This window comes from Heloderma suspectum, chromosome 2 (genome assembly GCF_057233095.1).
Source record: "Heloderma suspectum isolate Gila_16-S chromosome 2, 16-S_ref, whole genome shotgun sequence".
NCBI classification, from domain to species: Eukaryota; Metazoa; Chordata; class Lepidosauria; order Squamata; family Helodermatidae; genus Heloderma; species Heloderma suspectum.
The window spans coordinates 234,452,758-234,480,710 of record NC_139459.1 but is presented as its reverse complement, the minus strand read 5'-3'; the positions used below and the strand labels follow the sequence as shown (position 1 = coordinate 234,480,710).

General features: G+C 45.1%; 1 protein-coding gene across 1 annotated transcript in view; it reads right to left on the bottom strand.

The window, feature by feature from the left end:
• Positions 1–27,953, bottom strand: part of CACNA1A (calcium voltage-gated channel subunit alpha1 A) — a 368,926-nt gene that overhangs the window by 118,261 nt on the left and 222,712 nt on the right. The window contains exons 16-25 of the mRNA XM_084838533.1: positions 19,298–19,429; positions 18,193–18,265; positions 16,055–16,172; positions 15,564–15,631; positions 10,613–10,719; positions 8,839–9,648; positions 7,572–8,038; positions 6,248–6,386; positions 5,613–5,742; positions 1,119–1,178 (exon numbers count right to left, since the gene is read on the bottom strand). Coding sequence (XP_084694659.1) covers positions 1,119–1,178; positions 5,613–5,742; positions 6,248–6,386; positions 7,572–8,038; positions 8,839–9,648; positions 10,613–10,719; positions 15,564–15,631; positions 16,055–16,172; positions 18,193–18,265; positions 19,298–19,429 — 2,104 coding nt within the window. The remainder of the gene's footprint in view (positions 1–1,118; positions 1,179–5,612; positions 5,743–6,247; positions 6,387–7,571; positions 8,039–8,838; positions 9,649–10,612; positions 10,720–15,563; positions 15,632–16,054; positions 16,173–18,192; positions 18,266–19,297; positions 19,430–27,953) is intronic.

The window sequence follows — 27,953 nt, the reverse complement described above, 5'->3', positions numbered from 1 at the left end:
ACGGCAGAGATCGATGGCTGGAAGCCCTGGTTTGAGGCACACAACATCCTTGCATGTTCATAATTTTCCATGTATAGCTGTTGTTTTTTCTAGGGGTGGGGAGAAGAGAGTGGCAATGTTCACATGTGTTGTTTTAACAGCAAAGATAATCATAATGCTAACTTTACTCTTAATTATGCCAGTAGACCTGGGTTAGCTAAGAAAGATCTGCCATGTTTGTTGGATTATAGTGAGAGAGAGGAGGCAGTGGGTGGGTTCCAAGAGAAAACATTTAAGAACTTGTTTCTTCCTATTGCAGCACAGCCTGCAGCAGTAAATTATGTCTGGGACCAACTGATCATGACCTCTCCACCTCATTAATGGGAAATAAACATTTATTTGCTTTGTGTTGCCTGTAAGAATATCTGAATTGCAATGAATCATTGAAATTCAGATCTGGCTCATAGCAGTGCAGGCAATACACCATTTTTCCCAACCAACTATGTTGACTGATGTCACCCTCCCTTATACGTCAACCTAGGCATGGGTGAAACTGTGTGTGTGTGCGAGAGAGAGAGAGAGATTTGTGAATATTTTTGCACACACCTAAAGAGCTTTGTTTGCTAGATGGGAAGGAATGTGTTCCTGTTGCCAAGGCAACCAAGCTGATGCACCTTATCTTACCGTGCCTGGCAGCAATGAAACTACTTTGGCAACATACTACTCCTAGTGAGGGCAATGCAGTACCAGTTTGCCTTCAGAGATTCTGCAGATCTAATTGGCTATGTAGCAACATGACATCGTAACTCTCACTATGTGACACTTGACTGGGTGGGATAATGCAGTGCTGGTGAAGAAAATGGGACCAGAGGAGCAATTGAGTCAGGTGACAGTGGCTATGAACAGTCAATTATATGTAAAAAAAATGATATTTCGAAGGCTTTCAGGGGCACTTCTCATGCCCTCCAAATGCACATTTTGCTGAACTAGTTTCACACAGAAATACTCAGTACACCCCTACTTCAGCCTTGCACAGATCTAGCCCTGTGGTTTGATGTTGTCTGGTTCGCAACCATGTAGGGGAACCACACACTCTACCATATTTTCCTGGGATTACAGGCCCAAAATCAGTTACTAACCTTAACAACCATTTCAAAGGTGAAGACACCTGTGAAGACATAGTCAAAATAACGGAGAACCTACAAGAAGAAATGAGAGAAAGGCATTAGAGATATAGTCCAGGTTTTGCCAACATCACTGGAGTCATGAATCCCGACTAACATTGTGACCAAGCCAGACCTTGGCTCCTATTTTGAGGCTAATTTGAGGGGAGCAAATCTTGTCCCTAACTACAGTCCAGTCAGTGGCACTCGGGGGAAAGGTTCAAAGTCACAGGTAGCAGAGGAAAGACTCTAGGTTATCCAGAATCACTGAAGTAATCGATATTGCATTCTGGCCACTTCTTTCTCTACTGTGAGATGTACCAATATCACAGGGAAAATCTTCCAAATCCTCACTTTGTGTAACGATTCTGAATATCCCTTAACCCTTGATCACCACCAACACCAACACCATCACATAGCCATTCCACTTGTGGAAAAAGCTAATGAAAATGTCAGTGCCTATCTCCATCTGCCCCTTGGCTTCTGATGTTGCCATTAGGAAAGGGCAGAATTTGAGGGAGGAAATGGAAGGAAGACCAGTACACATAAAATACACTTTAAACAGGTCACAACTTTTATTAAAAGGAAATATGCAAATCAGTTGTGGGGCAGGGTTTTTTCAACCGAATCAGCTTGCCATAAAATCATAGCATGGTAATGCCCCAGCATAGTAATAAGACATCAATGGGCCAAACTTAAATCTAACACAAATTGACTGTTCCCAAAACAGAGACCTGTGGAATTTTGCCAAATTAAAATGTAAGCATATTGTTTGGTATAAAATAAAATGGGTAAGAGGACTATAATTAAAAACTCCCTACTGGAGCAAAAAAGCTTTAGTGCTGTTTTAAGCCCATCTGGGATCTTGATCCACCCCTTCAGGTTACAAGTATGTTTACACCAGATTGATAACTCACCATCATTAAACTTGGCCTCAGATTATCAAACTATCCCCTCACACTGTCATCAACCCCAAAGTTGTGACAAAAAGAAAACAGACATCTCAGAAAAACAAAAAGGTGAAAGGGGACACCTGATGAGGAAGGCAAAAGTCTTCCATCAATGAAAAGCGAATTAGTGACACAGGAAAATTATTTCCCAGCTCTGCAAGGACGCACCAACTAACAGCAGCCCATCAGGCCAGGTTTAAAGGTAGGAGGGCAAAAGAAATCCCACTGACAAAAGCAAAAGGAAGATTCTAGAGAACCAGTGCTGAAGGAGACCTGATTGGCTGAGCTACAGGCAAACAGCTCAGCCAATCAAAATAAATCCCATTCAAAATTGGCACTAAAAATAACAGTTGCTGTTTCCACCCCCACCCTCTCCTCACCAGCTCCTCCCTCAACAATCCCCAGCCTACCCACACAAAGTGGCCCTGAGGGAGCCTATCTGACTACAGTGAAACTTTTTGTATTTGATGCAAGAAAGACACTTTTCAGGGATAGAGGACACAAACAGAAGATAGAATTGTCTTGGTAGTCAATAGTCTGAGAGGAACAGGGAGGGCTCACAGGATGCATGAGGACAGCAAGTAGTCAATGAATTGTGGAGTGCACAGCTCATTAAACATAGGAAAGGAAAATGAAAACAGATTTCACCCACAAAATACCTCCAAATTACCCACCCCGCTACCCATCCACTCTTAGTATGTGTTACAATTTGCTTTGGCAGTGCAGAGATGACATTATCGTCTTGTGCAAAGCTCAGGGGATTTATATGAACTTCTATAACTCTCTTTTTCACATTTCACTTGGATAAAGGATTTTTCTTCATTTCCTACAATGATTTGGTGTTGTGACAAACTTGTTCCAAATCTGCCACAATTCCACCCTCTTGGGTACCACAATGAAGGAATAGAACTTCCAGCCATGTTGTAAAACTGGGGTTGTAAAATGGTTGCTTTTAAGGATGGAAATGAGCTCATGGGAGGATCAAAAGTTCAGCCTAGGAACTGTCAGTTAAGGAGAAATAGAAACTTAACCAGGACTCCTTCTAATTGGCTAAAGGGTTGGGTTGGGGAGTGAAAATATTGTATATAAGCAATGCTGGAAAATACAGTCATTAGTCAAGATACAAAGAAGAACCGTTTGCTTTGGCAGGAAGGGCTGAAAAAGCTGGTATGAGAGAGCTGGAAACTGCAGTATTTTACTGCAGTATTCCCTGGGTTAGGGAAATAGAATACATCTACCTGGATGCATTTATCTCAGTTTATTTCTATTTGCTCATTTAGTTCAAACTGTTATAAAATTAGGTTTTTGATGGGTTTTTTTATTATGGTCTTTAAAAAATAACTTGTTGCCTTACAAAAACATGAAGTAAAAGCAAAACATTGTTTTGGAAAAATGTTGACTGAGGCCTTGTTATTCACCTGATGCCTAAGTGCCATAGAATACTGGGCTGATACTTAAAACTCTAGCACCTAACGGGCTGTTTAGCGGAGACAGGTAGGGAATAAAGATAACCCCTGACCGCGAGGTGGGGTGGAGGAGCTGGTTTGCTTGCTTACCCTCTCTCTTATGGTGCAGCACCATGCTGTCACATCCACATTTCTGCTTTGGGTGAGCAATCACATTGCAACATTGCCTTCTTCTGCCAGCCACAAATCTCCAGTCAAGAGAGCACTCAGTTTCCCTGGGATTTGAACAGCCCCAGCTGTATGGCTCTGGTGCTAGATGCTTGCTCTGGGTCTGGTTATTCTTGTGTTTATCTGGTACTCCAGTTTTTGCATACTTTGGTTGTTGGGCTATATCCCATTGCTTTTATCCTCATGCCAGCACAAGGGCTTCTTTTTACTGCTTGCAACAGAGAAACCTAATGTAGAAACCCTGCCCATGCCCAGTGGGGATGCTGCTCTAATTATTTCCCTCGTTTTTCCTTAGGGATATCTCACGGGACCTGTCCAGCAAAGTTCTTGAAAAAGAAAATGCAGTATAAGCTGCTAGCAGATCGAGTCCATGATTTATCTCTTTCTCTCCCTTTCAGTCACTGCCTCCCTCCTAACCTATTTAAATCCAAACAGCAATTCTGAGGAAGAGAGATGGGAAGAGGGGTTTTACATTTTGCCCATGATATTATAAGATCAGTTGCATCAACAACAATTCCACCCCAAATCACATTTTAAAAGTATTCTTAAATGGCTGGCATAGAGATTGGCATATTACTACCAGATGTAATGCTTATTTGTATGTAATAATTGCCCTATATAATTATCACCTCTATGTAGGAAAAAACATGCACGCAATAATGTGCACAGGTCTTGCACAGGTCTATTGGTTGCACATGCACACACACACTGAAACACTTGTAGCATATGAAGGTATGCAGTGTTTTGCCTTCACTGAAGTAATATCCAATGCAGAAAAAAAACATCCACGTATGAAGGAACCCTTCGAGTCTTGGGAACATAGGGTTTCTATCTCAAAGGGACTCCAACCCTACTATTCTATGGTTCTATTATTGCTGAGAATGAAACAGGATTTCACCCATTGGGGGAATGTGAAGTTTGTGAATTTGACACTTGATATAACACTGGTAAGTTACCCTCCTAGGTCTGTCTGTCAATCAGCTAGAAAGCTGCACAGAGACAGGATGGAGAGTAAAGAAGCTGGATGTGTCAAAGTCCAACACCATCTTGAGCTCCAACTTTCACTCACTCATTCATTTGTTCCAAGCCACCCCCACCCCCCATATATGGCTGAAGTTTGAAATGCATGGTGAAGCGATCACAAAACCCTGTAATCATATGCTGAGCTCTGGGTGGATCTACTGAATCCATGCCAATTTGATTACAGCTATTGGTTCCCAGTACAGCTCCTAGGTGGTTACCAATCCCAGATGTGGACATAACATGGAGCAGACTGTACAATATGAGATATAACATGGATCTTACTCGGGCCCTCGGGGGGGACGTGCTGCACAGCTGTGGATCATCTGACTGCTGTACATACAATGAACTCCAATATAAGCTGTGGAATCAAGGGAGCTATAGGAGGGATGCAAAGGAGGAGAGGCAAAGCTGCAGATTGGACCAATAAAGTCATGGAAGGTACCTACAGAAGTTGACTAAGAGCCCCTTTTCTCTCACCTGAATTCCCAGACCTGCTACATTGTGGAAATTGGGTATAGGAGCCTCCCAGCACCTCTTACTGAGAGACTGTCGAGCTTCACTCCAGGCCAGTACCAACAAACTGGACCTTGGAGCAAACAAAGATTACAGTGGCCACTCCAATGATGAGGAGATTGCTTGCTTCCATAGAAAGCATTTCTCACTACCCATGGGCATTTGGGTTGGGCCAAGGCAGTATCCTCTGAGGCTTGCTTAGGGTTGTAGCCTGCCCCCTCTGAAGTGTGGGGCACTTTGGGACTGGCTATAACTATTTCACTATCCCATGATTTATCTTCATAACTAAGAAGGAGAAGAGCAAATGCTGCAATGGAGATTCACAGAAAAGCAGTGCAGGAAGGACTTACATTGTTACGGGGAGCACTTGGCTGCACAGGGTCTTCAGCAGCCAATGCAATGCTGCTCATGGCAATCACCATCAGGATGCAGATCTCAAAGTAGCGCAGGTTGACAATGTAATGACAGAGCCGCCGAAACCTAGTACAAATAGGCAGAAGCATACTCTATTAAGAGGCATTGTAGTGCCAAGCAGATGGGCACTTTTTTCCTTCTTTGTCAGATAAAAGGAATAGGACCATTCTCTCTCTCTCTCTTTCCTTCCTTCCTTCCTTCTTGATTGACTGATTGAAAATGATCAAACTGGCCAATAGATATCTGTTAGTTACCATCTAACCCCAATCTCTGGCTCATAAGCCAACCTAACTAGCATTTCTGTGCCTGATTCTGGATCAATCCCATGGATTGAAGCAATGTGATACTTCTCGTTCCCTTTCCAAGTTCACAAACATGGATCCAGGTGTCCAATATTCAACCTAAATGCAATATCCAGCCTTCCCCCGTCCCTTGAATCAAATCATAAACAAGGCACAATTCATTCAAGTATTCACATCCTAACCATTTGTGGTCTATGGTTCCCAGCTACCTGTTCTTGCCCGGCAAAGTCCACTTGCTTTTAGTCCATAGCATGGGAACAAATACTCACGGGTTAGTGGTTGAGAGGATGAACATGGAGCTGTATGGTGGCATGGGCTTGGGCCCATTCTCTCCTCCATCATCATCATCTTCCTCCTTTTTCTCTTCCTCCTTCTTGGGCAAAGGTTCAGGATTGGCATTCTTATTGACTGGCAAGCAGGAGAAGGACAATGAGAGCCATCAGCTTTCATATGTTCTCTTTCACAGTCCTCCCAGGGCAAGAGTTGACCCAGCCAAGGTTGGATATGGAGAAGCTGGTGTTAAGAAGTCTACAAGAATGGATCTCTTTTAGGGAGGTAATCCCAGAGGAGTTGGGAAGAAAGAGAGGGACATTTCTGGGGACCAGGATGTAGCAATTGGAACACTGCCATATGGCTACACAAATCCAGAGCATGTAAAATAGATACAGACATCCAATCTCTGAATGCACAAACATGTGCACACAGGACTCAGGCACAGATAGCCCTGGGACATGGACACCTACACACTCACTCATATATGGAAACACTTCAGTACAATCAGACACACAGAGCCCTGTAATATCCCATTCACATTGACACACATGGCACATATGTATTATGCACACACTGTCCTGGGCAATACTGCATTAGCCATTATATGTAGTTGGAGCCCCAAATGTTTATTCATTCCTTTACTGCATTTATCCAACACCTTTCCATATAAAATGCTCGAGGCAACTTGCAACTACCCCCCCTTGTATTTACAAATTTATTCGATATCACCCAGGTGTAATGTGTGTACATTCTGCTCTGTGCATGGGGGTCCTCAGCAGTCTGAGGACATGGTGGCTCTTCTTCCTCATCATGTAACTGTGGCTGTGTTGCCAGGCTCCTGTGATAGATTTATAAACACTCAGTCTGAGAGGCACAGTACACCTGCAGGATGTGCCAGGATGAACCAATTTATAAACAAATACATTCAGAAACCAAGAGGCATGTGCAAATACATACCTATACAACTCTGTCACAGGAACAGAGATAGAAAGAATCCTAGGAGCTGACTCACACACTTAAAACATTATGGCTTAATTTTGTCTCTTCTATTACCTGTAACAGGTACTCCCTCCTGCCTCCCACTTAAATGACACAAAACCTTCTCCATTAGTACCTATACTGGTTGTGTTATTCATACATCTTCACTGGAGTAGGTGGCTCCAACACTTCCTCTCTGATACCCATATTGGGTGGTTCTAATTCTTTCCCTTATGACATTGTATCCAATCTAGATCTCACATGCATATGACTCTAATTTTTCTGCCTGGCGCTCATGTTGCCTGGCTCTAGCTCCAGTGACACAGGGCACTTGATGCTCACCTTGCATGATAGCATTGTTGATTGGGGGTGGGAAGGTGGGTGGGACCTCCACCACTGTGTGCTCTGATTTCTTGGCAGTTTTAGGTGGATTGTTCTGGGTGGTGGGGTTAGTGACAATGAGGCTGTTCTCAGGGTTCTTAGGGGGTCCACGGCTTGCTGGATTGGCAGGGTTATTGGGGGCCCGGCGACTGGTAGAGTTCTGGGAGTTGGGGAGTGGCTGGTCCAAAGGAACAGGTGGATTTTGAGGGGTGCGACTTGGTGTAGAATTCGAGTGGCTGCCTCCTTTGGTAGGGTTCTGAGGATGACTGATGGGATGTGGGCTTGAGGTCTCATTGGTTGCCAGCTTATTGTTCTTCATGTTGTCAATATCCTCAGCCACTGGGGGCTCCAAGCGCCCCATATCCTGTTGGATCGGCCGTGTGGTGGATAGGTTTGGTCCAGGTGGAAGACCAGAGCCTTGGTTCTCTCTGTAGCATACAAAAACAAAAGATGGACCACAGGTCAACATACTGTTGTGCACAGGTCACTGAAATACAACTAGCATGGCAGAAAGCAGGACTTGAAACCTCCAGCTCCCGCAACAGACACACCATTCTCCCAATCAATACCTAGCACAGGCATTTCCTGTACACTGCCCAAGGTACACTACCCCACCCTTGCTATACTGCCATAGCCCTCCACTCAAGTTTCAGCACAGCTGAGACTATCTCCCTGTGTGCACAGAATGTAGCTGTATTATCCAAACTTCCTCTCATACCAGGGATGAATGATGTCACTCCATCCCCATGTTGCTTGCCTCCTGCCACTAAGAACTCTGCTTCAGCTGTCCAGCCTCCTGCAGTATAGCCTCAATAAAGTAATCCACTCTCACCAGCAACACAGACAAACTATGCTTCATCCACTGGGTACTGGCTCCAATACAGTTGTAAGTAAGCAGAATGACAGGTTTAGAAAAAGCATCTCTCCTACCCTGACCATACATATGCGCATTCTAAAAACTCTTTGCAGAGAGGCCGATGTTCTAGACACCAGGGCTGATCTTATTGGAGGATCTTCTCCTCCTTGAGGTTCCTAACTTCTCACTTTAGCAAACCTGAACATTTGTTTCACAGAGTTAAGAACCTCTCTATGGATCTCAAAGGGGGCCAGTAACATTTTAACTTTAAGCAAAGGCTTAAGCAAATTGGCATTCTGAAGGGAATGAGTCCTGCCCCATTACTTCGGAGGGGCCCCCGATGATCATGCTTCCCTTTCTACCTTTACTCACTTCCTGCGCCGGTGACGGTGCTCCTTGCCATCGACATCATAGGTGGACTGTGCAGCGTGCCGGTGCCGTCGGCGCCTTTCTCCATCAGGCTGCTCCCCATCCACATCACCCCGTGCAGGCCTGCTCCCCTCACGATGCCGAGGCCGGCGCTCAGCTTTGCTGCTCTCCTCACTGCCTCCCTCCTCTGGTGTCCGGCGGTGAGCCCGATGCCGCCGGAGCTCCCTGTCGCCATCAGCTGCACGGGGCGACCCACTTCGGCTCTCCTTGTTGCCTCGGTGCCGGCGGTGGGGGTCCAAGGCCTTGATGCGCTCAGAGTCACAGTCACCACGGCAACCACGCTCAAGGACGGCATTATGCTCCTTGCTGGGATAGTCCATCTCATGGTACCCACTTTCCTGGTTGAAGTCAATTTCCTTGCTGCTGCTCCGTGGGCGTCGTGGCTCGAAGCTCCCTGAGTTGGGGCGCTCATACGTGTGGGGATCCCGTGGCTGCTCACGGTAGCGGGGTGGCTTTCGCAGGAATTCCTCAGGCCGTTGCTGTCCAAAGTGGGGATCCAAGGGTGGCTCACTGGGACGTGTCTTGTTGGTGTTGTTGTTCCGATTCTCCTGAGGATCTACCACTAGTGGCCGATCTAAGTGGGTTTTCATATCTGGCCGCATTTGCCGGGCATATGTGACCTTCCAGCGATCCTCAGGGTCCAGCTCATTATACAGTGCCTCCCGGCTTGCCATCAAGTTCTGCTTCCGTATCTCAGTTGTCCGCTGCTCCCAGACTGATTTGGAGCCTTTCTGGTTCTTTTGCTGTTCTTTCCTGAAGACAAAGCAGAGACAGATTCTTGAAAAACTCCCTCAGCACCAGCGCTGCTGCCTACGAACACTATCCAGTGTCACTTTTTCAATGGTACCGATTTTCTTGCTATGGTACCAATTCCTTGGCACCCATATTGTGTCAATCTGTGCCCAGCCAATGCATCCTTCTTTTCTCCATAGGCAACCAGATTTATCCTGCAACTGAGCCAAAGGGTTATGATGTTGCAGAAGATGCTAAAGTGCACCCTTCCAGTTGCACGTGGTGTTGCCAATGGTGGAAGCAGAATGCAAGGCCAAAAGCAGAATTAGGTATACATGCAGCTTCTGGCATGGCCAGTAATGCTGCACATGAGCCCAGATGTGCACAGCCATGACCCAGCCCAACTGCTGACATTGCAGCTCTTCCTCCTGACTCTGCTATCCCCCTTGACTAGACTGAGGTAGGCTGAAAAGGATGAGCTGCTGCTGCAGCTGAAAATCTTTCCTGAAGCTTGTTTTGGACTTTTGCCCTCTCCTGACTCTACTCCTCCTCCCACTCATGCCATATTGATTTCTCACTAGGAAACACTGAAGGACGCTTCTGCTTGGGCTTGAGAAACTGATAACCAGCCATAGTCTTCACTTCTCCTACTCCTACTTTGTAATGCCTCCTTTGTAATGGTAAGAGCACAAGCTAGAATAACTTGGGCCACAGCTGATATCCTTGCCCCATTTCTCCCTATAGTGCCCTGTGCTGACATAGAAATAGCCAGCATTTTCTGCTGGGAAGGCTAGGACTGGGGTACTCTCCCTACCACAAGCAGATTTTTCCACAGCACTTACAGGACCCCAAGTGTTCTCTCCCACCCTCACTAGAGACGATTCCTTAAGATCCAGAACTACATGCAAGCCTGCCTTGCTTTCTATTTATGAGCCAGAAAACCCAGAGGTTACATGGGACAGAGGACAATCAATACAGCACTTACACTGCTATCGACATGTTGGCTGCGGACAGAGGGCTCACTTCTGCAACTTCCTTTGCCTTCTGGAGGGCAAGTTTCTGGTTGGCTGCTTCTTCTTCTTCTTGTTCATCCTGTGAAGCCCATACATTACACAGGAGTTGCTATTGCCCTGAACCCTCCAGGTGAACTCTACTGCCCATTCCCCAATAGCACAAAGCAGAACTCTGTGCCTACTTCTCTGAACACATGGGACCGCTTCCTGTTCATAAGAAAAGTCCGATAGCAATAAGCAGTAAGGCTAACACTATCATGGCTGCTTTCCCAACTGCCCTGTGATTCATTCCCCAGTTAGGGAAGGGGATGAATCCTCTTTGTTCACCAGAATACAGTGGAAACTAGTGGGTCCAACTTTGGTGGGGCTGCGAATCCATTATGGGTTTCATTCAGAACCAACCAGAACTGTAAAGGATCTATCCAAAATAGGTTCAGTACCTTGGACAGCCCCTTCATGGATCACTGCCTTGTTGTGGCGAAGGGGCTCGCGTAACTCAGTGAAGCCATAAGCTATGCTGTGCAGGGCCACCCAAGATGGACAGGTCATGGCAGAGAGTTCTGACAAAATGGGAGTGACGGACTGGGAGCCAGGAGATCCGGGTTCTAGTCCCCACTTGGCCATGGAAGCTCACTGGGTGACTTTGGGCCAGTCACAGACTCTCAGCCCAACCTACCTCACAGGGTTGTTGTTGTGAGGATACAACGGTGAGGAGGAGGATAATGTAAGCCGCCTTGAGTTCCTTGCGAGAGGGAGAAAGGCGGGGTATAAATGCAATAAAATAAATAAATAAATAAATAAGGAAATGGCAACCCACTCCAGTATTCTTGCCAAGAAAACCCCATGGAACGTATCACAAGGCTAAAAGAGATGACGCCAGAAGACGAGACCCTCAGGTCGGAAGGTGTCCAATATACTACTGGGGAAGAGCAGAGGGTATTTCCAAGTAGTGCCAGAAAGAGTGAAGTGGCTGGGCCAAAGCCGAAAGGACACTCAGCTGTGGATGTGTCTGGTGATGAAAAGAAAATCCAGTGCTGTAAAGAACAATATTGTTTAGGAACCTGGAATGTAAGATCAATGAATCAAGGTAAGCTGGAGGTGGTCAAACATGAGATGGCAAGACTGAACATCGACATCTTGGGAATCAGCGAACTCAAATGGACAGGCATGGGCGAATTTAATTCAGGTGACCATCACATCTACTATTGTGGGCAAGAATCCCTTAGAAGAAATGGAGTAGCACTCATAGTCAACAAAAGGGTGGGAAAAGCAGTACTGGGGTACAATCTTAAAAATGATAGAATGATCTCAGTACGAATCCAAGGCAAACCATTCAACATCACAGTAATTCAAGTCTATGCCCCAATCACTGATGCCGAAGAAGCTGAGGTTGATCGGTTCTATGAAGACCACCAACACCTTCTAGAACTAACACCAAAAAAAATGTCCTCTTCATCATAGGGGACTGGAATGCTAAAGTAGGAAGTCAAGAAATCACCGGGATAACAGGCAGGCATGGCCTTGGTGTACAAAATGAAGCAGGACAAAAGCTAATAGAGTTTTGCCAAGAGAACACGCTGATCATAGCAAACACTCTTTTCCAACAGCACAAGAGACGACTCTACACATGGACATCACCAGATGGTCAATATCGAAATCAGATTGATTATATCCTTTGCAGCCAAAGATGGAGAAGCTCCATACAGTCAGTAAAAACAAGACCTGGAGCTGACTGTGGCTCAGATCATGAGCTGCTTCTTGCAAAATTTTGGCTTAAATTGAAGAACGTAGGGAAAACCACTAAACCATTCAGGTATGACCTAAATCATATCCCTTATGAATATACAGTGGGGGTGAGGAATAGATTTCAGGGATTAGACCTGATAGACAGAGTGCCTGAGGAACTATGGACGGAGGTCCGTAACATTGTTCAGGAGGCAGCAACTCAATCCATCCCAAAGAAAAAGAAATGCAAGAAAGCCAAGTGGCTGTCTGATGAGGCTTTACAAGTAGCTGAGGAAAGAAGGGAAGCGAAAAGCAAGGGAGAAAGGGGAAGATATATCCAACTGAATGCAGAGTTCCAGAGAATAGCAAGGAGAGACAAGAAGGCCTTCTTAAATGAACAATGCAAAGAAATCGAGGAAAACAACAGAATGGGAAAGACTAGAGATCTCTTCAAGAAAATTGGAGATCTCAAGGGAACGTTTTGTGCAAAGACGGGCATGATAAAGGACAAAGAAGGCAGGGACCTCACAGACGCAGATGAGATTAAGAAGAGGTGGAAAGAATACACAGAAGAACTATACAGGAAAGATCTTAATGTCCTTGATAGCCATGATAGTAATGTCCTTGATAGCCATGATAGTGCGGTCACTGAACTTGAGCCGGACATCCTCGAGAGTGAAGTCAAGTGGGCCTTAGGAAGCATTAGTAACAACAAAGCTAGCGGAGATGACAGTATTCCAGCTGAGCTATTTAAAATCCTAAAAGATGATGCTGTTAAAGTGCTGCATTCAATATGCCAACAAATTTGGCACACTCAACAATGGCCGCAAGACTGGAAAAGGTCAGTTTACATTCCAATTCCAAAGAAGGGCAACGCCAAAGAGTGCTCAAACTACCGCACAATTGCGCTCATTTCACATGCCAGCAAGGTGTTGCTCAAAATCCTACAAGCTAGGCTTCAGCAGTATGCGAACCGAGAACTACCGGAAGTACAAGCTGGGTTTCGAAGAGGCAGAGGAACTAGAGATCAAATCGCCAACATTCGCTGCATCATGGAGAAAGCAAGAGAATTCCAGAAAAATGTCTATTTCTGCTTCATTGACTACGCTAAAGCCTTTGATTGTGTGGATCACAACAAACTGTGGCAAATTCTTAAAGTGATGGGAGTACCAGACCACCTTACCTGTCTCCTGAGAAACCTGTACGAGGGTCAAGAAGCAACAGTAAGAACCAGACATGGAGCAACCGAGTGGTTCAAAATTGGGAAAGGAGTACGACAAGGCTGCATATTGTCACCCTGCTTATTTAACTTATATGCAGAGTACATCATGAGAAATGCTGGGTTGGATGAATCAGAGGTCGGAATTAAGATTGCTGGGAGAATTATCAACAACCTCCGATATGCAGACGATACCACCCTAATGGCAGAAAGTGAAGAGGATCTAAAGAGCCTCTTGTTGAGGGTGAAAGAGGAGAGTGCAAAAGCTGGTTTGAAACTCAACATTAACAAAACGAAGATCATGGCATCTGGCCCTATCACCTCCTGGTATATAGAAGGGGAAGAAATGGAAGCAGTGACAGATTTTACTTTCTTGTGCTCCAAGATCACCGCAGACGGTGAATGTAGCCATGAAATTAAAAGACGCTTGCTCCTGGGGAGGAAAGCTATGGCCAACCTAGACAGCATAGTAAGAAGCAGAGACATCACCTTGCTGACAAAGGTCCGTCTAATCAAAGCTATGGTCTTCCCAGTAGTAATGTATGGCTGTGAGAGCTGGACTATAAGGAAGGCTGAGTGCCGAAGAATTGATGCTTTCGAACTGTGGTGCTGGAGAAGACTCTTACGAGTCCCCTGGACTGCAAGGAGGTCAAATCAGTCAACCCTGAGTGCTCATTGGAAGGACAGATACTGAAGCTGAAGCTCAAATATTTTGGCCACCTAATGCGAAGAGAAGACTCTCTGGAAAAGACCCTGATGCTGGGAAAGACTGAAGGCAAAAGGAGAAGGGGACGGCAGAGGATGAGATGGCTAGATAGCATCACCGATGCAATGAATATGAACCTGAGCACACTCCGGGAGAGTGCGCAGGACAGGAAGGCCTGGTGTGCTATGGTCCATGGGGTCATGAAGAGTCGGACACGACTGAACGACTGAACAACAACACCTTGGATAGCTCCTTTAGATCAGAGCCACCAGCTTCCGCTGCCAGAATATCCTTGCAGCAAAGGCATAGGGGCAGTGTGAAAACAAAATAGCTGTTCATAGAAGAGGGAGGCAAAAGATCTCCTTCCAGCCCCCCAAAAGGAAGGTTAGGGTGCATCCATACAGCAGCTTCTCCCCAACAACTATAAGGCTAAACTGAAAGTGAGGGAAAAGGTACCTTAAGGAAGAGGAACCACCTAGCATGGAGGTTTAACACTGTAGTTGTTGGGTTTGGATTAGATCACCTGTGCTGACCCTTGGATAGGCAGCAATTAGCACAGGCATCTGCAAAATCTACATGCTTCTTGCAGAGCCTTACAGCTGCCAGTTCAGCACAGCTGATCCCCATCCATCTAGAAACACACCTACAGTACAAGAAGAACAACTACCCACAGATGAAACTTGTCCTGGTATAAGAGATATAGCCTACCTTACGGAGCATCCCTACACCAACCTAAAATCCCACATTTAAAATGGGGCTTTCTGCTTCCATTTTAAATGCAGGATCATGATGGACTCCCTTCACACGTGCTTCCTTTCCCATTTTTCCCCCTCCCTTTCCCCCTTATCTGAGTCTTCCATATGTTTCATTATACAGCCACTAGATGGCGCTGTAGTCTAGCTCCTCTTATTGTGACTTTTCCTCTTTTCATGGAGGAAACTCAAGCGCTGTAATTTAATAGCTCATTAACTCCGATCTTTTTACAAATGGAATAAAGGTCATTTAGTGAGGGAGATGCCCTGGAGGATGATGACATCATCTAAAGGACCCGCAAACTTCCACAAGTAACCAATCTCAATAGCAGGATAAATGTTCTGTGTGAAGAAGCCCATGGTCACATCATTCAGCATGACAGTTCCAGCTCTGACTGGGAAACCATTCAGTCCTAGTCATGGATATAATTACCCATCTTTCCTTCACCTCCTGAATAATCACATTCAATAAGCAAGCATCCCACAGTCCCCTGTACCCCACCGTGGAGAAGCAGTCCCACCTTAGTGAGCTCCTGCGCATTGGCCAGATTATCCACAGCAATAGCCAAGAACACGTTGAGCAAAGTGTCTGAGTGTTGAGTGTCAAGGCAAAGCCAAAAGCAGTTCCAGTTCCAACTACAGTTGATTATCGGAACAGTGTTTTGCATGACTGTGATTTCAAGACTTACGAAGGGGACTGGGCTGCCTTGCAGTGACCTTTCATCTTAACAAAAGAAGTTCTAACTGAGCTGCCGTCTCTGGGTCCTGAGTACTGATGGGCTGGAATTTCTCCTTCAGTTTAAAAAGAGGGAGATGCATTCTCACACTGGTTAAAAGTGAAAATAGGATTTTTTTGCCCCAACCATACAACATATAAACAACCAAGATGGAAGGACCACTAAAGGATCCTGGCTCCCAGGCACTTCCTGCTATTTAAGCCACCTTCCTGCTCAGATTTCACTATCTAGTCCCTCAAGCATATTAAAACAACATATTTGTCAACAAAGGATACAGTTACCAAACAAAGTCAGTACAATGAAATAGATTGAGAACATCATTCCTTTATCGACACCGCCCTGAGATTGGATACCATGATACATCACTTCATTCCAGTCTTCACCAGTCAAGATCTGAAATACTCAACATATCACTTGGAATTCCAGAAACAAAACTGATAAGATTCCTCAGCCTTTGTTAGGTTGCAGAGAGAGTTCAATATTGATCATATTGATCAAACAAGAGATGTCATGCTATCTCTAACCAAAAGCATCAGAATTTAAACATAAGAATCTGTTGAAGTTTTAATGGAACCTATCTACTACAGTAATATCATGTAACGAAGTAGTGCATTCTGTACCGCATCCTGTGCTATGACACTGATTAGTGTTCCATGTCATGGTTTGTCCCATGAGAGCTTATTCCTTATGAATTGTATTTATCAGCCATACTTCTAGAATGCCTTTTCAACAGAGCTCACATCAAGTTAACAAATCAAGACATAAAACATACACATTAACAGGCATAAACTAAAAGGGATGCAGCCAGGAGCACTTGCTTACTTGATTCTCCCTTACAATGAGGAGGGTGTGGGGAGGAAGTCTGTAAAAGAGTGGAATGCATCAAGAAATGTTTCTTATGGTTAAAACAAAGTTCTTCTTATGATGCAAATCTGTGAACAACTCCCCATGATATATTATTGCTATGGCATATTGTGCAAACCCAGGCAGCAGGGGTTGTTTGTGTTAGACAACCTTCAGATAACACATGGTTGTTTTAGGGCTATTTGAGGGTTGTCTAACCCTCAAACAACCCCTGCCACCTGGGTTCACACAACATGACAAGCCATGGCATGCGGGGCACCTGTGGGCACCTGGCTCAATGCGACAGCCCCTGCAGGTAAATTAAGCCACGGGAGGCAGTGGTGTCATGCAAACTAGGTCAATGATCAACTATAAAGAGTTGACAGCCAAGTCCTAAGCAGCTACCTTAGGTGCAGTGTGCAACCACAACCCAAAGCATAGCAACTGAGGTACACTTAAGAAAATCTGCTCCACTTGCCAGTGGAAAAGACCTTAAAATTCTTCATCCACCCCAAAACTAAGCTGCCAGGTTTTGTGGAAACTGTCTCCATTCTTTTCTCTTGTAACCACATCTGTGTCCAACGTAAATTGGGTAGAAACTGGTGGCAACTAGAAGAAAAGGAGATGCACAAGTGCTATCTGGACTTCTTGGCCATATCAGTACATATAACACTAACTCCTGTGGTCATCCTACATGAGACACATGCCAAGGATGGAAAGACAAACAAGGCATGGAATGCAGCCTCTTTTAGGGATATCAGAGAATTCCGCGACGGATCTCGGTGAGGCCAAATGCCAGTGCATTCGGCCCCCCGAAATCCATCATGGAATGGCCTGCCACCCCCCCACCCCCCGCGGATCCCCCCCGGGATGAGACTTACCTGGGGCGGATGTCCCGGACGGCGACGGCTCCAGCGGCGGCTTCAGCGGCTGGTCTTCCGAATGGCTGCCGCCGCTGCCATTTGCAGTCTGTGTCTCCCCCCCGCCCCCAGACGTGATAGGCTACGTAAAGACTTACGTAGCCTATCACGTCTGGGTTTAAAAAAAAAACACGCATACACAAATGGCAGTGGCTACGGCCGCCACCATTTGTGTTCCTTATTTTTCGCCATCTTAATCTACATCAATATTTACATAGACTAAGACGAAGAAAAGAAAGGGGAACGCAAATAGCGCCCACTACGCCATTTGCATTCCTCTTTCTTGTCTTCATCTTACTCTATGTAAATATTGACGTGGACTAAGACGGCGAAAAATAAGGAACGCAAATGGCGGCAGCTGTAGCCGCCGCCATTTGCATACGCGTTTTTTGTTTGTTTGTTACCCAGAGCCCTCCGCGGCTGGAAATCTGGCTGCGGATGGCCCTGGCCTGGGCCTGGCCGGCTGCTCTGCGGAGCTGCCACGGAGCACAGCCAGCCGTCGAGGATTCCGGGGGGGAGGACCAGATCACCTCCCCCCCGTTGAGGATTCCGGGGGGAGGGACGGAATGCCTCCCCCCCCATGAACAGAATCTGCGAAAAGGTAAGTCACTTTCGTACATCCCTAGCCTCTTTCCCATTCCCCATCATACCTGAAATACCGTCATTATTGCTGCTGGGAAAGTGTCAAAGTTGGTTGGAGGGGTTCCATCATCAAAATTGAACCTGTGCAGGGGAAACACCAGTCCAACAGAAACAGAAATTTTAATTGCAGATCCAAAACTACTTCAACTTGATTTCTATCCTTCATCTCTAAGACCATCCAATCCTAGCTTCCTCTACTAGAGGTCCTGTAGGGACCAGGGAAGTGCAGGGGATTGTGTGAATATGGATGTGTGGGGTGAGTTGTATGTGTGCGCGCATGCGTGCGTGTCAGAGGAGATCACAGCCTTTCCAAGTCTAGCAGAAACATTGTGGCTGTGGACAGAGATGATAGTTCCTAGCATCAGGGGCCTTAAAAGAAAGTGGATAGGAGCACTAACATCCTGGCTGCCCATGCAATTTCTCCAATCTAAAACTTTCTGAACAGGGGCACTCTAGGAAGCAGGCAGATATTCTAGCTGTGTGTGTGTTTGTGTGTAAACATTCTACATTCCTTCAAATAGGAGCATCCATCTACTCCAGCCCCTGGCTATTCCCAAGATGTGATGTGATAATGCTGGAACAATGCCCAACTGGAGCAATTACAGCTGGAGCAATGCCCAGGTTGAGGGTTAGGTTCAGGCATCATGATCCCTGTCTGATAACCCATGATTTATCAAATTGGGAACAATCCTTATGCCTGTGCATTCCTACCCCTCCCTTTGTGTTCCTAGCTTCAGTGCTTATATCCTGGCTTGTTAAACAAGTTTCCTGAAACATATGAATCAGGAAATTGTGGTCTGAGCACTACTTACAAAACAGGATTTGAAACTAAGAGCTGAACCTGCTTTGTAAGCAGTGCTTAACCCTCAGATTCATGGTTCTTTCTTCATAAGAAACTATGGTTTAATAAGCCATGAAATCAGCACCGAAGTAGGACACACATAGGGAAGAGGGAAAGGTAAGGGCTAGAACGGAGCGTATAGGCACAAGGCTTGTTCCCAGTCTGGTAAACCATGGTTTAACAGACCAGTATTGTGACATCTGAACACAGCCTATGTGTTCGCATGAAAGATGCAGCAGGGAAGATCACAATCCCCCATTCCCATTACTCACTGGCCCCCAAAGAGTTGCATTCCCAAAAGGGCAAAGACGACTATGAAGAGGAAGAGGAGGAAAAGGAGGCTGATGATGGACTTCATGGAGTTCAGCAGAGATACGACTAGGTTTCGGAGGGAAGCCCAGTACCTGCCAAGAGAATCCACATGTGAGCTGTCTTCTAAGCCCATACATCAGACAGCAAACATTCATTCCAGGGGACACATGATAGAAATGGAATGTCCATTCAGGCCTGGTGAAGGCCGTCAGATGCAAGATTGTAATTTAGCTAGTTTAGGCTGATACAAACAATATCTGTAATCCGCAATAAGTATCATGAAATAACATCTTCTTGCATATCTTTGGCATTGTGGTGGTGTGTGACAATTTACAAGAGCAACCCTTTAACAAAAATAAGTTTTTGTCAATTCATTTCCAAGATTTAAAACAAACAAACATCCACATTCCTTTTCTACTAAATCACCATCCTGTAGTATTACAGAAATTGGCAATTAATATATTTTTTATCCCATCCTTCCTCAGGGCAATGTAGATGGTCCACCCAGTCCCATTATATCCTCAGGGTGAGTAAGAAAAACTGCCTCAAAGTCACTGAGTGAGCTGAGTGGGGATTTGAACCTGGGTCTCCGTTGCCCTATCCAGCACTCTAACCAATGTTCTGGATCATTTTATCTGTATTTTCTATTGCAAGGCATGCTAGTTCAACCTTTCTTCCCAAAGAATTTCCATTCCAAAAGGCTGCTGCCATCCCTAACCTATGCTAACATCCCTACTTTATCTCCATGCTTAATGCCAGCTAATGGCAGAGAAGTAGATGGCTCCACTATTTAAAAAATTAGATTAAAAAAAAATATTTCCGTAAGATACAATACATTTACTATAGGCAGCATATTTACTTTTAACCTATAAACTGATCATGACCAAGAGTCAAAGATTTTATTTTTTTTAACATCTACAACTACTGGACTCCATATTTCATCAACAGAGTCAAACACATTTGGAGCCTTATAGTATACAATCAATCTCTCTCTCTCTCTCTCTCTCTCTCTCTCTCTCTCTCTCTCAAAGTCATTGTATGTGGGTTTGTGTGTTTGTGGCCGGCTGCAGGGCCGTCCGTAATGCAGGGAATAAGGGGGAGCTGCCCTGGGTGTAATCACACTGGAGGGGCCCACTGAGCCTGCCATTTGGGCCCTACAGTTGCTGCCCTTTGTACTTCACATTTTCACTTGTCAGAGTGTATGACAGCTGTCACTGGGTCACATTATAACTGTGTTTATACTTTCCCTTACTAACAAGTACTCCCTCTCAATCATGGTACAGGCGAGGTTTGTGATTTGAGCTACCAGTCACCCTATTGGTCATCTTTCATTCTATTGGTCTCTCTCCCATTCACTTTGACTTCCTTCACCTTGGATTGGCTGGCTGCTGCTAGTTCCCTCCCGTTTACTCACCCTTTCTTTTCTGACTGTGCAGAGCATTTAGTTTCTCTCCCCTCTTGCTGCAATATCCAGCAAGCAAGCAAGGTGCTGTTAAATATCTTTACCCCATTCAATGCCATTTGTATCTGTTAGTAGTGTGTGATTAACGGTAATGTGAAATGCGGTGCAGTGTGTGCTCACCTGTCTGAGGGGCTGGGATGACACAGAGGACTGGAGACTTAGGGCTTTATTCAGAAAAGAGTGAACTGCAGGTAACTGAGAAGGGAATTGCAAAATGAGGGGCAAAATAGCAGAGTTTTACTTGTAGCTGAACTGAGGATTTTTTCCAGCTCAGCTTCTTTGGCCTTAAGTTTGCAATTCCCTCTTTCATGAATAAAGCCCTAAGTGGCAGAGCTCAATGCATAAGGTGGCAGAGGTGACATTTTTTCAGGTTAATGAGCTGAGTGTATAGCTGGGGTTTGACGTAAAGGATTTGCAAGTTACCTGGTAGTTGGTAGGCTGGTGCATTACATTGCAGTAGGTGACATTGTCATATGTTATGGTCAGGCAGATGTTTACACAACGTATTGAATTAGCAGAAGTTTTGGTGAAACATGGGACATGGAGCAGTGTTTGTTTGGGGGACACAGTAGGGTGATGTGAATTTCAGTTTTATATTGCTGTAGGGAGTGTCCCTTGGTGGCACATTGTGTGTGAGAGAGAATGGGGTTTGAATAGGATTAGGTTTTTTGTGACATATTTCAAGGTTTTGGTGACCTTTAAGGCTTACAACTCCAGCAAAGGAGATCGTTACCTTGTCGTGGTGCTGGAGCTTGAGCACCTCAATGACGTCATGAGCTAAACCGTGCAGAAATACCCAAGACGGGAAGGTCATGGCAGAGAGGTCAGACTACATACGATCCCTGGGGAAGGAAATGGCAACCCACCCCAGTATTCTTGCCATGAAAACGAAATGGAACAGTACAACCAGAGATATGTCGGTATACCATCGGAAGATGGGACTCCCAGGTCGGAAGATGGTCAAAATGCTACTGGGGAGGAACAGAGGATAAATTCAACTAGCCCCAGATGTGATGACGCAGCTAGCTCAAAGCTGAAAGGACGGCTAGCAGCTGATGGTGCTGGTGGTGAACGACGAATCCAATGTTCTAAAGATCAACACACCATAGGAACCTGGAATGTAAGATCTATGAGCCAGGGCAAATTGGATGTGGTTGTTGGGGAGATGTCAAGATTAAATATAGACATTTTGGGTGTCATCATTTTGTCTTTGATGAACTGAAATGGACTGGAATGGGCCACTTCACATCAAATGGCCACCAGATCTACTACTGTGGACAAGAGGACCACAGAAGAAATGGAGTAGCCTTCATAATTAATAATAAAGTGGCTAAAGCAGTGCTTGGATACAATCCAAAAAATGACAGAATGATCTCAATTTGAATTCAGGGTAAGCCATTTAACATCACAATGATCCAAATATACGCCCCAACCACAGATGCTGAAGAAGCAGAAGTAGAACAGTTCTATGAGGATCTGCAGCACCTACTGGATAGTACGCCAAAAAAAGATGTTATTTTCATTACAGGAGACTGGAATGCTAAGGTGGGTAGTCATACGACACCTGGAATTGCAGGCAAGCATGGTCTGGGAGAACAAAATGAAGCAGGACATAGGCTGATAGAATTTTGCCAAGACAACTCACTGTGCATAACAAACACTCTCTTCCAACAACCTAAGAGACGACTTTATACATGGACTTCACCAGACGGTCGACACTGAAATCAGATTGACTACATCCTTTGTAGCCAAAGGTGGCGGACATCTATGCAGTCGGTAAAAACAAGACCTGGAGCTGATTGTAGTTCAGATCACGAACATCTTATTGCGCAATTTAGAATCAGACTAAAGAGAATAGGGAAGACCCACAGATCAGTTAGATATGAGCTCACTAATATTCCTCATGAATATGCAGTGGAGGTGAAGAATAGATTTAAGGGATTAGATTTAGTAGATAGGGTTCCGGAAGAACTATGGACAGAAGTTCGCAACATTGTTCAGGAGGCAGCAACAAAAAACGTCCCAAAGAAAAAGAAAACCAAGAAGGCAAGATGGCTGTCTGCTGAGACACTGGAAGCAGTCCAAGAAAGAAGGAAAGCAAAAGGCAACAGTGATAGGGGGAGATATGCCCAATTAAATGCAAAATTCCAGAGGTTAGCCAGAAGAGATAAGGAATTATTTTTAAACAAGCAATGCGTGGAAGCGGAAGGAGATAATAGAATAGGAAGGACAAGAGACCTCTTCCAGAAAATTAGAAACATCGTAGGTAAATTCCAGGCAAAAATGGGTATGATCAAAAACAAAGATGGCAAGGTCCTAATAGAAGCAGAAGAGATCAAGAAAATGTGGCAAGAATATACGGAAGATCTGTATAAGAAGGATAACAATATCGGGGATAGATTTGACAGTGTGGTCAGTGAGCTAGAGCCAGACATCCTGAAGAGTGAGGTTGAATGGGCCTTAAGAAGCATTGCTAATAACAAGGCAGCAGGAGGTGACGGTATCCCAGCTGAACTGTTTAAAATCTTGCAAGGTGATGCTGTCAAGGTGATGCATGCCATATGCCAGCAAATTTGGAAAACACAAGAATGGCCAACAGATTGGAAAAAATCAACTTATATCCCCATACCAAAAAAGGGAAGCACCAAAGAATGTTCAAACTTTACAACAGTGGCACTTATTTCACATGCCAGTAAGGTAATGCTCAAGATTTTGCAAGGTAGACTCCAGCAGTTCATGGAAGGAGAATTGCCAGATGTACAAGCTGGGTTTCGAAAAGGCAGAGGAACTAGAGACCAAATTGCCAATATCCGCTGGATAATGGAGAAAGCCAGGGAGTTTCAGAAAAACATCTATTTCTGTTTTATTGACTATTCTAAAGCCTTTGACTGTGTGGATCATAACAAATTGTGGCAAGTTCTTGGTGGTATGGGGATACCAAGTCATCTTGTCTGCCTCCTGAGGAATCTGTATAATGACCAAGTAGCAATGGTACTTGGTGATCCCCTTCATGGATCACTGCCTTGTTGTGGCGAAGGGGCTTGCGTAACTCAGTGAAGCCATAAGCTATGCCGTGCAGGGCCACTCAAGACGGACAGGTCATGGCAGAGAGTTCTGACAAAATGTGGTCCACTGGAGAAGGAAATGGCAACCCACTCCAATATTCTTGCCAAGAAAACCCCATGGAACGTATCATAAGGCTAAAAGAGATGACGCCAGAAGATGAGACCCTCAGGTCGGAAAGTGTCCAATATACTACTGGGGAAGAGCAGAGGGTATTTCCAAGTAGCGCCAGAAAGAATGAAGTGGCTGGGCCAAAGCCGAAAGGACACTCAGCTGTGGATGTGTCTGGTGGTGAAAAGAAAATCCGATGCTGTAAAGAACAATATTGTTTAGGAACCTGGAATGTCAGATCAATGAATCAAGGTAAGCTGGAGGTGGTCAAACGTGAGATGGCAAGATTGAACATCGACATCTTGGGAATCAGCGAACTAAAATGGACAGGCGTGGGCGAATTTAATTCAGGTGACCATCATATCTACTATTGTGGGCAAGAATCCCTTAGAAGAAATGGAGTAGCACTCATAGTCAACAAAAGGGTGGGAAAAGCAGTACTGGGGTACAATCTCAAAAATGATAGAATGATCTCAGTACGAATCCAAGGCAAACCATTCAACATCACAGTAATTCAAGTCTATGCCCCAACCACTGATGCCGAAGAAGCTGAGGTTGATCAGCTGAGGATCAGCTTCATAGGTCGTCATAGATCAGCTGAGGTTGATCTATGAAGACCTACAACACCTTCTAGAACTAACACCAAAAAAAGATGTCCTCTTCATCATAGGGGATTGGAATGCTAAAGTAGGAAGTCAAGAAATCACTGGGATAACAGGCAGGCATGGCCTTGGTGTACAAAATGAAGCAGGACAAAAGCTAATAGAGTTTTGCCAAGAGAACACGCTGATCATAGCAAACACTCTTTTCCAACAGCACAAGAGACGACTCTACACATGGACATCACCAGATGGTCAATATCGAAATCAGATTGATTATGTACTTTGCAGTCAAAGATGGAGAAGCTCCATACAGTCAGTCAAAACAAGACCTGGAGCTGACTGTGGCTCAGATCATGAGCTGCTTCTTGCAAAATTTCGGCTTAAATTGAAGAACATAGGGAAAACCACTAAACCATTCAGGTATGACCTAAATCATATCCCTTATGAATATACAGTGGGGGTGAGGAATAGATTTCAGGGATTAGACCTGATAGACAGAGTGCCTGAGGAACTATGGATGGAGGTCCGTGACATTGTTCAGGAGGCAGCCACTAAATCCATCCCAAAGAAAAAGAAATGCAAGAAAGCCAAGTGGCTGTCTGATGAGGCTTTACAAGTAGCTGAGGAAAGAAGGGAAGCGAAAAGCAAGGGAGAAAGGGGAAGATATATCCAACTGAATGCAGAGTTCCAGAGAATAGCAAGGAGAGACAAGAAGGCCTTCTTAAATGAACAATGCAAAGAAATCGAGGAAAACAACAGAATGGGAAAGACTAGAGTTCTCTTCAAGAAAATTGGAGATCTCAAGGGAACGTTTTGTGCAAAGACAGGCATGATAAAGGACAAAGAAGGCAGGGACCTCACAGACGCAGATGAGATTAAGAAGAGGTGGAAAGAATACACAGAAGAACTATACAGGAAAGATCTTCATGTCCCTGATAGCCATGATAGTGCGGTCACTGAACTTGAGCCGGACATCCTCGAGAGTGAAGTCAAGTGGGCCTTAGGAAGCATTAGTAACAACAAAGCTAGTGGAGATGACAGTATTCCAGTTGAGATATTTAAAATCCTAAAACATGATGCTGTTAAAGTGCTGCATTCAATATGCCAACAAATTTGGCACACTCAACAATGGCCGCAAGACTGGAAAAGGTCAGTTTACATTCCAATTCCAAAGAAGGGCAATGCCAAAGAGTGTTCAAACTACCGCACAATTGCGCTCATTTCACATGCCAGCAAGGTGATGCTCAAAATCCTACAAGCTAGGCTTCAGCAGTATGCGAACCGAGAACTACCGGAAGTACAAGCTGGGTTTCGAAGAGGCAGAGGAACTAGAGATCAAATCGCCAACATTCGCTGCATCAAGGAGAAAGCAAGAGAATTCCAGAAAAATGTCTATTTCTGCTTCATTGACTACGCTAAAGCCTTTGATTGTGTGGATCACAACAAACTGTGGCAAATTCTTAAAGTGATGGGAGTACCAGACCACCTTACCTGTCTCCTGAGAAACCTGTACGAGGGTCAAGAAGCAACAGTAAGAACCAGAAATGGAATAACTGAGTGGTTCAAAATTGGGAAAGGAGTACGACAAGGCTGCATATTGTCACCCTGCTTATTTAACTTATATGCAGAGTACATCATGAGAAATGCCGGGTTGGATGAATCAGAGGTTGGAATTAAGATTGCTGGGAGAATTATCAACAACCTCCGATATGCAGACGATACCACCCTAATGGCAGAAAGTGAAGAGGATCTAAAGAGCCTCTTGTTGAGGGTCAAAGAGGAGAGTGCAAAAGCTGGTTTGAAACTCAACATTAACAAAACGAAGATCATGGCATCTGGCCCTATCACTTCCTGGCATATAGAAGGGGAAGAAATGGAAGCAGTGACAGATTTTACTTTCTTGGGCTCCAAGATCACCGCAGATGGTGACTGTAGCCATGAAATTAAAAGATGCTTGCTCCTTGGGAGGAAAGCTATGGCAACCCTAGACAGCATAGTAAGAAGCAGAGACATCACCTTGCTGACAAAGGTCCGTCTAATCAAAGCTATGGTTTTCCCAGTAGTAATGTATGGCTGTGAGAGCTGGACTATAAGGAAGGCTGAGCGCCGAAGAATTGATGCTTTCGAACTGTGGTGCTGGAGAAGACTCTTACGAGTTCCCTGGACTGCAAGGAGGTCAAATCAGTCCATCCTCAAGGAAATCAACCCTGAGTGCTCATTGGAAGGACAGATACTGAAGCTGAAGCTCAAATATTTTGGCCACCTAATGCAAAGAGAAAACTCTCTGGAAAAGACCCTGATGCTGGGAAAGACTGAAGGCAAAAGGAGAAGGGGACGGCAGAGGATGAGATGGCTAGATAGTATCACCGATGCAATGAATATGAACCTGAGCACGCTCCGGGAGAGAGCGCAAGACAGGAAGGCCTGGCGTGCTATGGTCCATGGGGTCACGAAGAGTCGGACACGTCTAAACGACTGAACAACAAAGCAACGGTAAGAACAGACCACAGAACAATGGACTGGTTTAAGATTGGGAAAGGAGTACGGCAGGGTTGTATACTCTCACCCTACCTATTCAACCTGTACGCAGAACACATCATGCGATGTGCTGGGCTTGATGAAGCCAAGGCTGGAGTTAAAATCACTGGAAGAAACATTAACAATCTCAGATATGCAGATGATACCACTTTGATGGCTGAAAGCGAGGAGGAGCTGAGGAACCTTCTGACGAAGGTGAAAGAAGAAAGTGCAAAAGCTGGGTTGCAGTTAAACCTCAAAAAAACCAAGATTATGGCATCCAGCTTGATGGATAACTGGCAAATAGAGGGAGAAAACGTGGAGGCAGTGACAGACTTTGTCTTTCTAGGCGCAAAGATTACTGCAGACGCTGACTGCAGCCAGGAGATCAGAAGACGTTTACTTCTTGGGAGGACAGCAATGAGAAATCTTGATAAAATAGTTAAGAGCAGAGACATCACACTGACAACAAAGGTCCGCATAGTGAAAGCAATGGTATTCCCCGTAGTAACCGATGGCTGCGAGAGCTGGACCATAAGGAAGGCTGAGCGAAGGAAGATAGATGCTTTTGAACTGTGGTGCTGGAGGAAAATTCTGAGAGTGCCTTGGACTGCAAGAAGATCAAACCAGTCCATACTCCAGGAAATAAAGCCAGACTGCTCACTTGAGGGAATGATATGAAAGGCAAAACTGAAGTACTTTGGCCACATCATGAGAAGACAGGATACCCTGGAGAAGATGCTGATGCTAGGGAAAGTGGAAGGCAAAAGGAAGAGGGGGCGACCAAGGGCAAGATGGATGGATGATATTCTGGAGGTGATGGACTCGACCTTGGGGGAGCTGGGGGTGGCGACGGCCGAC